Genomic DNA, 11,867 nt, shown 5'->3' on the forward strand with positions numbered 1-11,867 from the left:
ATTGGAAAGTTGTTTAAACGTGCATGCTCTTTCTGAATCAAGAAAGAAAGAAAAAAATGGGTTCCATGCCCTTTAAGAAGTTGTTTTAAAATATTATCTTGGGAGGATATTCCAACAAATGAAATAAACCAGATATGTTTTGTCACGTAGCACAATACTTGTTACCTGCATATATCTACAACCATAATCCAGCCTTAACAAACCTTGAAGTGAAGAAGATTTGTTGTCAAATCTTTTAAGAACAATAAAGTATACAACACTAATAACCTGCAAATGAAATGCAGTAACATTTTTAATGAAGTTAAAAACAATAAGATTAGCGTTACCATTGATTAATACAATAATGACAAACAACTTGTTTTTAAAAGAATCTCTAAAATGGTTTTAAAAAGTTGTTGCAGTTGCAATTGTCAGATTTGTTAGGTTTGTCAACAAAAAGTATGTTCTTGCCTATCCTTCAGTGTTCCCATAGAGGAATATCACCAGCTGCTTGGCATCCGAGGTCTGTATAAAATGATGTATCATAAGACATTACAAACATACATTAAACAAATTCAATGTCTTCACATTACAGTTAATGCTTTACTTTTATCAGTTAGAAAATATAAAAAAGCTACACAATTCTAAAAAAACTGTAATCTTATGTAGCAATGGCAATGTATATTTGTAAACATATGTTATAACATTATGACTCTACTGTCCTTTTGTGGGTCAGGTGATCTAAAATTCATCAGCATGGAGAGAAATATCATGCCAACCCTAGTATGGACATGATCTAAGAAAAGAGGATGAACCAGGAATTCCCTGCCGGATGAACCAGAAATTCACTGTCAGTTGTGAGTTTACCTTCATAGAAAGTAATGAAGCTTACTATAATGCTACGTCACATAGGACAGACCTATTATTCCTTCACTTCATAAGCGCTGTGCAAATTTTGAAATAAACTTGGCAGCCTACATTTGGTGAGGTGAAACTACGAGACCCAAATTTGTAATATGCTTAGATCATTCTGATACAAATTGTGAAGAAGCTTTATACATGTTGAAAGATTGCTCAGTTCACGCCATTTGCCAATGTAGCCAACTTTATTTAACAATAGGAATATAAGGAGTCCTTCAAATTTTCAATTCTTATTTATGATTTCAGCAGGTTTGTTTTTTTTCTGAAAATTACCATGTATCTTAAATATGAGTTTTACCTTTTGCATTTAATATGCTTTTTTTTTCTTAGTGTTATTTAAGGATGACTTGTATGACATAATTTAAATTAGCATCTTGCACCAGGTTTTTAACACCTACTTGTATGAGTTTTTAATGTATAATATGATTCCAATTTTTTCATCATGAATGCAATGCACTTTTGAAATCCTTACTTTAGTGAGCACTATCCTGTATGTATCACCATCACACACATAAATGTAGCTTATGCCCCTTAGTAAAATACATGGCTAACCGTGTAAAAATGTGCTCAGATTACCCCGTTATGGACAGATCATTTTTGATCATCTCGTCTGAGAGGAGAGCTTTAGATCATTGGGCCCTAAAGCACAAACCTGCCTACTAAAATGCTTTATGGTCTAACACTCTCTCAACTGAACTGGACAGCTAATTCTTCAGTATCTCAAATCTATGATAACCAGCAGTGGATTACAAAGCTGTATCACATAGGTGAAAAGATTTTTAGATCTTTGTGTAAAGTCTATTCAGCATTAACAGCACTTGGGCGCAAGTGAATTAAATACTCAACAAGGGAATTGGATGTGGTTTACCTATCTTAGACAGATGATCTACAGAATATTTACATAAGCAAAAACAGTTTTTGGTAGGATAACAGCTACAGTTGCTTTCTGGTGGTATATTGGAGGATGAGTACAGGTACACGCTAATTTTATGTCTTGTTTGCCACTTCTTTATCAGAGCTATGTTAAAAGTGCAGGGAATGTCCAGGAATCATATAAACACACTGTGGTAAGTTAATTGCATATTGGGGGCATGTGACTCATTGAATAGTGTTCCTCCTCTGCTTATATGCAACCATGAGTAGGAGAAGTATTACATCAGCCACTATATAATATTTGCAGCAAGTGTGATTGTTTTTTTTGTTGTTGACTACTTCCTAATATAGACAGCAATATTGTTTATGTAGAAAATCAGAATCTTGTACCAAGAACCACAGTAATTTTGATTCATTGATGTAAGCAGTTCTAAAATCTACTTTCCTCTGTAATCTGCATTTAGAGATAAAAGCAGAAGCTTTGACTGCTTAAAGCTTTGTAGATAGAAGAACATGATAGTCACTCACGACAAAGATAGTTTTGAAGTTTCATGTCATTTCATATGCTTTAAAATGTGAGTAGGCGAGCAAAACTCACTATATAAAGGATTATACAAATATCTTATTCCTTGAAAGTCAATGACTCATGTAGAGATTCTTAAGCTTCAAAAATCACTGAAAAAACTGCATTACTAGGATAATAACTGGGCATTATCCTCTGCTACAGAATAATAAGATAATAAACATGCATTATCGTCCGCTACAAATGTTAGAAAAAAAAATATGTTTCAGTAAGAAATGACTCAAATTCACACAAAAAATCATGTGAAAATCTAAAAGCAGAAAAATAAACAGAATGACACAGCCAGAATTATCTCATCAGCGACATGTAGGTTGCATTTCTTAAAATTCACAACACATTTATTAACTAATAAAAAAATAAATGTATACAAAACTAGAAGTGAATGCAAGTTAAAATGAACTAATTTGATTTGTATTTACTCCAAACTTAGAGTTTTCATAAGTTGCTGGTACTCTCATGTTAATGCAATCCAGATACATTTTGCCTTCCAAAGAGCTTCATTATCATTTGTATCAAAAGCAGCTCACAGCTGATGGGAATTTCCAGCTTTAGCCCCTTTTCTTAGAGAATGAAATGAGGTCTGCAAATGATTTCACTTCAAACTAGTGAGTTTTTGAGACGCTATCCCTAAATGCCAGGAACCTTGGAGTAAGAATTCCTTATTCATAATTTTGCTTTAACTTCATCTTCAATGTTTTTGAATACACGTGGGTCTTCAATGGTTGAACCAATCTGTACAATAAAAAAGAAAGAAATATAAGTATAGTGGTATGCCTGTCAAGGCAGCTTGTATTTGTTTCTGAGTATTTTTGAATCTGAAAAGGTGGCTTTACCTTATAGGGTTTGCCATTTACAAGAGCAGAGAGAGTAGAACGGGGTATTTTGCCAGAACGGGTTTTGGGTAATTGTTTAACAATTAAAACTTTTCTGAAAGCTGCCACTGGTCCAATATGTTCTCTAACCAGCTTCACAATTTCATCTACAATGTCCTCTTCCGCTTTGTTCACACCTGGAAAGATATGGTATAATTAACAAGAAATAAAAGTACAATAGCACAAAACACAATATTAAAATCATATTAAATGTGACAATATACACTCTAAATTGTAATAAGTAAATGTTAAAATAAAATGGACTCTTAAAAACGGGACTAATATCCTTATTACAATTACATTTCATTACAATTTTCATTTTACTATTATCATAAACCTATAAATATTAATCAAAGAAAACATAAACAAATAAGTACATAGTATGTTGACTTACCATTTCTCAGAACACACAAAGCAAGTGGAACGTGTCCTTTTAAAGGATCATCCAATCCAACAACAGCACAATCTGCCACAGCCTTGTGCAACATCACAGCCTAAAATTAAAATAAAGTTAAAAAAAAAACCACACAAAGTGGTCATTGAAAAATACTGACAAAACATAACTTCTTTGGTATTAGATGCCTTGAAATTCTCTATATTAGGGATGTTCAGACTTCAACCACCGGGAACATAACATTTAACTACAACACTTTTCTTTTGCTTGCAATAGATTAACATAGCTGAGTGTAAAATTAACAAATGCAATATCTTACTTGCTGCAATTGCTTTTTAATTAGCATATTTCGCACACCTGTTGTCTTATTTGGAGGAGCTTGGGTTTGTTACTCAAGCAGAAATGCTTGCCACTATGCAACATTTCTATTTTTTTATAGTATGTTATCCTATCACTTCTACTGTGGCAAGTTAGGAACAGATTTGTAACCGGGTAAGACTTTTGAAGTCACATTATGCACTTCCAGTTCTCAGGATTGGAAACCACACAAGTTATATTAGAGGAACATGGAAGAAATAAATAATGAAAATATGTTGTAATTTTTTATTGCTAATCAATCTAAAAGGTATTTATGTCCCTTTAATGGTAATTATAAACAGCATACTTGGCTGAAACTGTTTTAGAAATTAACTCAAAATAGTATTGGTTTGCCTTATGTAGAAACATACTTGTGTATTGCAAATCTGCAGGATTCTTTACATTACACTACACCTTTTTTTATTTAGTAACAGTACCCTTTTGTTTAAGCATCTCTTTTTTCTAGTTATTATCTTCCTATCCAGTACTCTGTTAAAATCTGTTGTAGTTCTCTTCCTTCTCTCATTTGTTCTTTAACTCCCTTGATATGGAGAATGGCAGTCATGCTACCAGTGATCTTTGCATATTGTCATCCTCCATATGTACTATATCTATCATTCTGTAAGAAAAACTTAATTCAAAGTACCTTAGTGGAATTATGATGTGGTGACATCACATGCTACATGATGACATCACATGCAATGAAGTAATGTTCACAGAGGAAGTATTTTTTTATTATTATTTCCAATCACTGATTTAGAAATCACTATTTTCTGGTTTGGTGAAATCAAGAAGAACACTGTGAGAGATTAATTTATATTAGGAGAATGTGGCCACAATCTTAGCTTCTAGAAGGGGATTTGAACAGTTCTCATATTGTAAATCAGGAACCTGCTAAGTGACAATGTTTCCTTATACACAGTTAAAGTGCTTTTTATTTACAACTGGTTGCAAGAAGGGACTTGCTCCCAAAAGAATACACACTATAGCACTCCGGACTTGTATATATCATGTGTACTGAACAAGGATACAGGATATTGACAAATGCTAGTGATAAAATTAAAATTTAACTTTTAATAGTATATGTTAAAATAGGATTCGAAATTAAAAACACACTTAAACTGCAAATGGTAGTGGATACATATAGTTTAATTATTGTTGGTTCAGTTCCACCTTAATTTTAATATGTGCTAGGAGTCGTAACTAGTCTGAGCACCTGAAGTAAACAGTGTGATGCCTTGCCTAGGGTGAAAGTAAATACAATACAATTCAGTTAATCTCTATCACTCTAGTTGCTAGGTATGCTTTAGTGTCTCCTATATACCTCTGGGTCTTTTATTATCTGGTAAATTGACTGGCAGACACGTTACTCCGTATTTATGCTACTAACACGCTCTCAAAAGATTATGGGCGTGTTTTTAATAACATTGTACCTCCTATATTCCTATCTCTTATAACTCACAATGCCTATTGTAGGTATTCGATGCTGTAGGTAGAGGTTTAATAAATTTTCAATTTGATAGTACTCTATTGATTTCGTCTCTGCAGAAAAGCATTACTTGTTTAGTGTGCGGATTATAGCAGATCCGTTATTAGCAATATTTACGCTGTTCCTAATATTAAGTAAGAAGAGCGTAGCGAAAAGTCTATTTAGATTTGCTATCAAATACACTTGCTATTATATTAGCTTAACTACTGCAGAGAAAGTGCTGCATATTAAGTGTGCGGGGTATAGCTAATCCTTTGATGTCAGTATTATTCGCTGTTATTAATACTCAAATATGGAGAGCGTAATAAATGCTTCCTCTATTAGGATTCACTCTCACATATATTTGTCAACGTGATAGTATGAAAAGCACTACGAATAATTCGTTGATTAGGATTCGCTATCAAATGTACTTGTCAATGTAAACCCCCATTCCTCACTTTCTGTGCCACTCGTGTTATGTTGAGCTTATCAGTGCTCTTAGTAATTTCCTCTATTGAAACCTACACAATTAGCTTGCTGTATAGTACCATTCATAGATTTGTTAGTTATAGTTTGGCCCGCTTATGTAAGATTGCGGTCAGTAATATCGTTGTGTTTCAACACAGTTGAAAAAACACACGATTAGTAACTGAATTCATTAGGCTTTACAAACTTTAGGATAAAACATTGTTAGTATCGTTTAGAGAGAGCAGCTAGACAGTTTGCAACTGAAATTTTAATTTACTTGCAAATACTCAGAGTCTGGGTTGCAGCTGTCATCGGTGCTTGCTCTCTACTTAATATTGAGAGTTATAGGACTATATCATTCCAAAGGTGGAAACTGATCTCATGTAACTCCAATAGCATCAGTATCGACTACAGTAATTTTATATGCAGCTTAAGGCTTGCCTAAAAACACAGGAGCTCCTAGGACTCCTCACCATTTCCCTATCTTTCCTGACATGTTTCGCCGTGACCCGGCTTTTTCAAAGGACATCGCGCCGCGGGAAACTTGGCTTTTTATAGCGTGTAGTTCACGCCCACTAGAGTTGTCATTCTTTGAAGTGGACTTTGATTGGTTCTGGGGTTATCACACCCCTTCTATGATGTTCTGAGACATTTCGCATTCACTACTGTTTATTTCCTTCCAATTTACTTTTCTTACCAATGTTAATTGTAACATAAGTACAGCATTTGGAGAATAGACTAATTTTGCGTCTTTATTCATAGTTGATCTTTGATATTTATAGTATTTTAATGCATATTGGTGTATTTGTATTAGCTCTTATTGCTATTTGGTATAAATGTATTTGATACTTCGCAATCCACGATTATTAACTCTTTATAGCTGATTTTTGGTATCACTCATTAGACAGGTTAATCCTCCTCTTGAGTGTTTTATATAACACTGTGTATCGTTTATTTGCCTTTTATATAATGATGCATTTTAGAGACATGTTTTCTCTGAATGGTATCTTTACGGACTCCTATATATTACTTATCTGATTTTTTAGTCTCCATCGTATTTACAGTTAAAAGTCTCCCCACGGGGTTTGAGTAACATTCTATATTGGAAAAAGTGGATTAAACCACATTTGCCCCACAGGATGTTGGAGTTTTCTAGCTTTGCCCGTGAAGAAGTTGCACTGTCGTAAATTAATTCCTATATTTAGTGATATTTTGGTGTCTTTGGTATAATTTTACTTAATTTTACTTTAATTTGACATCATTGAGTGAATGGTGAAATAACACAGATGCCTTTATTACATGATTGTGATTTTAGTACGTGTTTGAGTTTATGACTGACGTTGTCAAATATGTCCATATTGAGATATTATGTGAAGCAAACATGCTATTAAAGTGTGAATAGTGCTTTGTGATTTAATAAACTAAAATGAACTAATATGTGTGAAAATGTGTTTAAAAATCAACAGTGAGTGTTTGTTAATTCAACTTTGTTGGGTGGGTACAATCTTCCACTAGGCTAGAACTTATTATTTTATTGTTTATTTTTTATTCATTATTCTTCTAAGACAAATAGTCTTTCTTGGTTTTAATATCAAATGTTAAGATGATATTTAACAATTGATGCATACCATGCAGAATTATTGCTGAGTGATATTTTTTGTGTAGAGATAATAATACTTATCCCCTTCGATGGACAGTAAAGCAAAACATGACCTCAGCACTGCTGATGTTGATTTTCCCCCCCAATCTGCAGCTGGACTGTAGCTGAAGTATAACTGAAGTTCACAGCAGTAAAATGTCTTCCTTTTAACATAGAGATGTTCAGTTGATATTTTCTTTGCAGGTTTTTACAGCTACACTGCATAACTTTTAAGTAATTTAGCATAGGGGTATTATGTCCTTTTAAGAGTGTATTGCACATTAGCAACATAATATAATTATTCCAGATAATTTTGGAATAAATGCAAATATGTAAAAAATGCCAATTCTGGACTTTATCAAGTGCCTTTAGGTGTCAAAATCGTCAAGTGTAAAATTGTCTCAAAAACTTGTTGAAAAGTATTGAGTAAATGGATTGTGATCGTCAAGAAAATTTCAGCTCCATATACAAAAAAATAGGCCTTTCTTTTAGCAAACTGAAAACTAGATTTCAGTCCAGATAAACATAGAAATCTTACAATGATTATTGCCTTGAAAATCGTACAATGGTAATTGACTTGAAATGAAAAGTGCCAAAAACCAACTGAAAACAAATCAGCTGATAGATTGCGATTGACGCCCAAGTTATGGCTCTCATGTTCCTCTAAGTAGCAGACACATGCCACATAAGAGGTTTAGTTGAAGGGACAAGGCACAAGGTTGCGGCTGTACCACTGGAAACTAGGGAGATTTTGTTTTATAAAGCCCATATTTCCCAATCAATTAAGTTAGAAGGGAATACAATTCCTCTAAACTGTAGGGGATATATTCCCCTGTAGGCACCAGGAAGTTTCTTTATTATTTCCATCATAATGGGACTCAATTTCCTACAATAAAACACAAAATTGTGCCTTTGCAACAAGGGGTCTAATGCCTCTCTTACTAGTAGCTGATTTTCTGAGTAAATACAAATTGTTAGGTATAAATAATAGAGAAGGATACACTATAGAAAATAACACCATAATGTCACTGTTTTAAGAAGGCTTTTTTTCCCCATTTTAGATATTTCTGCAAAAAAAAGTTATTTTCTAACTTGGCATGTTGTGTTATAAAATAATTGCTTTTGGGTTGATTACGAGTCTTGCGTTATGAGCTGTGTGGTGCTAACGTGCAGTTTTTTCTCACCGCTCACTTACCTACAGCGCTGGTATTACGGTTTTTACAAATCCGGCATTAACAGGCAAGAAGTGAGCGTAGAGCAAAATTGTGCTCCACACTGCCCTCCAATACCAGTGCTGCTTAAGTGAGCGGTGAGCTGGTTGTACGTGCTCGTGCACGATTTCCCCATAGACATCAATGGGGAGAGCCGTCTGAGAAAAAGTCTAACACCTGCAATAAAGCAGTGTAAATCTCAGTAACGCAGCCCCATTGATTCCTATGACGAAACACATTTTATGTTTACACTTAACACCCTAACATGAACCCCGAGTCTAAACCCTAATCTTACACTTATTAACCCCTAATCTGCCGCCCCCGACATCGCCGCCACCTGCATTATACTTATTAGCCCCTAATCTGCCGCTCTGGACATCGCCGCCACCTACATTATACTTATTAACCCCTAATCTGCTGCCCCCAACATCGCCGACACCTACATTATATTTATTAACCCCTAATCTCCCTCCCCCAATTTCGCCGCAACCTACCTACGTTTATCAACCCCTAATCTGCCATCCCCAACATCGAAGCCACTATTCTAAATTTATTAACCCCTAAACCTAAGTCTAACCCTAACTCCCCCTAACTTAAATAGAATTTAAATAAATCTAAATAAAATTACTATCATTAACTAAATAATTCCTATTTAAAACTAAATACTTACCTATAAAATAAACCCTAAGCTAGCTACAACATAACTAATAGTTACATTGTATCTAGCTTCGGGTTTATTTTTATTTCACAGGCAAGTTTGTATTTATTTTAACTAGGTAGAATAGTTACTAAATAGTTATTAACTATTTACTAACTACCTAGCTAAAATAAATACAAATTTACCTGTAAAATAAAACCTAACCTAAGTTACAATAACACCTATCACTACACTACAATTAAATAAATTCCCTACATTAAATACAATTAAATAAATGAAATAAAATTAGCTAAATTACCAAAAAAAAAAACCCACTAAATTACAGAAAATAAAAAACAAATTACAAGATCTTTAAACTAATTACACCTAATCTAATAACCCTATCAAAATAAAAAAGCCCCCCCAAAATAAAAAAACCCCCTAAAAAAGCCTAAACTAAACTACCAATAGCCCTTAAAAGGGCTTTTTGCAGGGCATTGCCCGAAAGAAATCAGCTCTTTAACCTGTAAAAAAAATTCAAACAACCCCCCAACAGTAAAACCCACCACCCACACAACCAACCCCCCAAATAAAAGACTAACTAAAAAAACCTAAGCTCCCCATTGCCCTTAAAAGGGCATTTGGATGGGCATTGCTGCCCAAAGCCCTAACCTAAAAAATAAACCCACCCAATACACCCTTAAAAAATCCTAACACTAACCCCCGAAGATTCACTTACCAGGAGAAGTCTTCATCCAAGCGACAAGATGTCCTCAACAAAGCCGGCAGAAGTGGTCCTCCAAACGGGCAGAAGTGGTCCTCCAGACGGGCAGAAGTCTTCATCTAGACGGCATCTTCTATCTTCATCCTTCCGACGCGGAGCGGCTCCATCTTCAAGACATCCGGCACGGATCATCCTCTTCAATCGACGGCTTCTTTGGAATGAATATTTCTTAAAGTGACCATCCAAGATGGCGTCCCTTAGATTCCAATTGGCTGATAGAATTTCATCAGCCAATCGGAATTAAGGTAGATAAAATCCTATTGGCTGATGCAATCAGCCAATAGGATTGAGCTGGCATTCTATTGGCTGTTCCAGTTAGCCAATAGAATGCAAGGTCAATCCTATTGGCTGATTGGATCAGCCAATAGGATTGAAGTTCAATCCTCTTGACTGATTGCTTCAGCCAATAGGATTTTTTCTACCTTAATTCCGATTGGCTGATAGAATTCTATCAGCCAATCGGAATCTAAGGGACGCCATCTTGGATGATGTCACTTAAAGATACATTCATTCTGAAGAAGCTGTCGATTGAAGAGGATGCTCCGCGCCGGATATCTTGAAGATGGAGCTGCTCCGCATCAGAAGGAAGAAGATAGAAGATTCCATCTGGATGAAGACTTCTGCCCGTCTGGAGGACCACTTCTGCCGGCTTCATTGAGGACATCTTGCCGCTTGGATGAAGACTTCTCCCCGTAAGTGAAATTTCGGGGGTTAGTGTTAGGATCTTTTAAGGGTGTATTGGGTGGGTTTATTTTTTTAGGTTAAGGCATTGGGCACCAATAGAGCTAAATGCCCTTTTAAGGGCAATGCCCATCCAAATGCCCTTTTCAGGGCAATGGGGAGCTTGTTTTTTTTTAGTTAGGCTTTTATTTGGGGGGTTGGTTGTGTGGGTGGTGGGTTTTACTGTTGGGGGGGTTGTTTGAATTTTTTTTTACAGCTAAAAGAGCTGAAAGGCCCTTTTAAGGGCTATTGGTAGTTTAGTTTAGGCTAGGGTTTTTTTTTTATTTTGGGGGCTTTTTTATTTTGATAGGGCTATTAGATTAGGTGTTATTAGTTTAAAGATCTTGTAATTTGTTTTTTATTTTTTGTAATGTAGTGTTTGTTTTTTTGGTAATTTAGCTAATTTTATTTAATGTAGGGAATTTATTTAATTGTAGTGTAGTGTTAGGTGTTATTGTAACTTAGGTTTGGTTTTATTTTACAGGTAAATTTTTATTTATTTTAGGTAGTTATTAAATAGTTATTAAATAGTTAATAACTATTTAGTAACTATTCTACCTAGTTAAAATAAATACAAACTTGCCCGTAAAATAAAAATAAACCCTAAGCTAGATACAATGTAACTATTAGTTATATTGTAGCTAGCTTAGGGTTTATTTTATAGGTATTTAGTTTTAAATAGGAATTATTTAGGTAATGATAGGAATTTTATTTAGATTTATTTAAATTATATTTAAGTTAGGGGGTGTTAGGGTTAGACTTAGGTTTAAAGGGTTAATAAATTTAGAATAGTGGCGGCAACATTGGGGACGGCGGATTAGGGGTTAATAAATGTAGGTAGGTGGCGACGATGTTGGGGCAGCAGATTAGGGGTTAATAATATTTAACTAGTGTTTGTGACGAGGTGGGAGTGCGGCGGTTTAGGGGTTAATAAATATAATCTAGGTGGCGGCGATGTCCG

The 11,867-nt window shown here is 34.7% G+C and overlaps 1 protein-coding gene across 1 annotated transcript in view; it reads right to left on the reverse strand.

The window, feature by feature from the left end:
* Positions 1–274: 274 nt before the first annotated feature.
* ACSS3 (acyl-CoA synthetase short chain family member 3) overlaps positions 275–11,867 on the reverse strand; it is a 328,915-nt gene continuing 317,322 nt past the window's right edge. The window contains exons 15-17 of the mRNA XM_053716935.1: positions 3,623–3,722; positions 3,190–3,365; positions 275–3,088 (exon numbers count right to left, since the gene is read on the reverse strand). Coding sequence (XP_053572910.1) covers positions 3,020–3,088; positions 3,190–3,365; positions 3,623–3,722 — 345 coding nt within the window. The 3' untranslated portion in view covers positions 275–3,019. The remainder of the gene's footprint in view (positions 3,089–3,189; positions 3,366–3,622; positions 3,723–11,867) is intronic.

Source organism: Bombina bombina, chromosome 6 (genome assembly GCF_027579735.1).
Source record: "Bombina bombina isolate aBomBom1 chromosome 6, aBomBom1.pri, whole genome shotgun sequence".
NCBI classification, from domain to species: domain Eukaryota; kingdom Metazoa; phylum Chordata; class Amphibia; order Anura; family Bombinatoridae; genus Bombina; species Bombina bombina.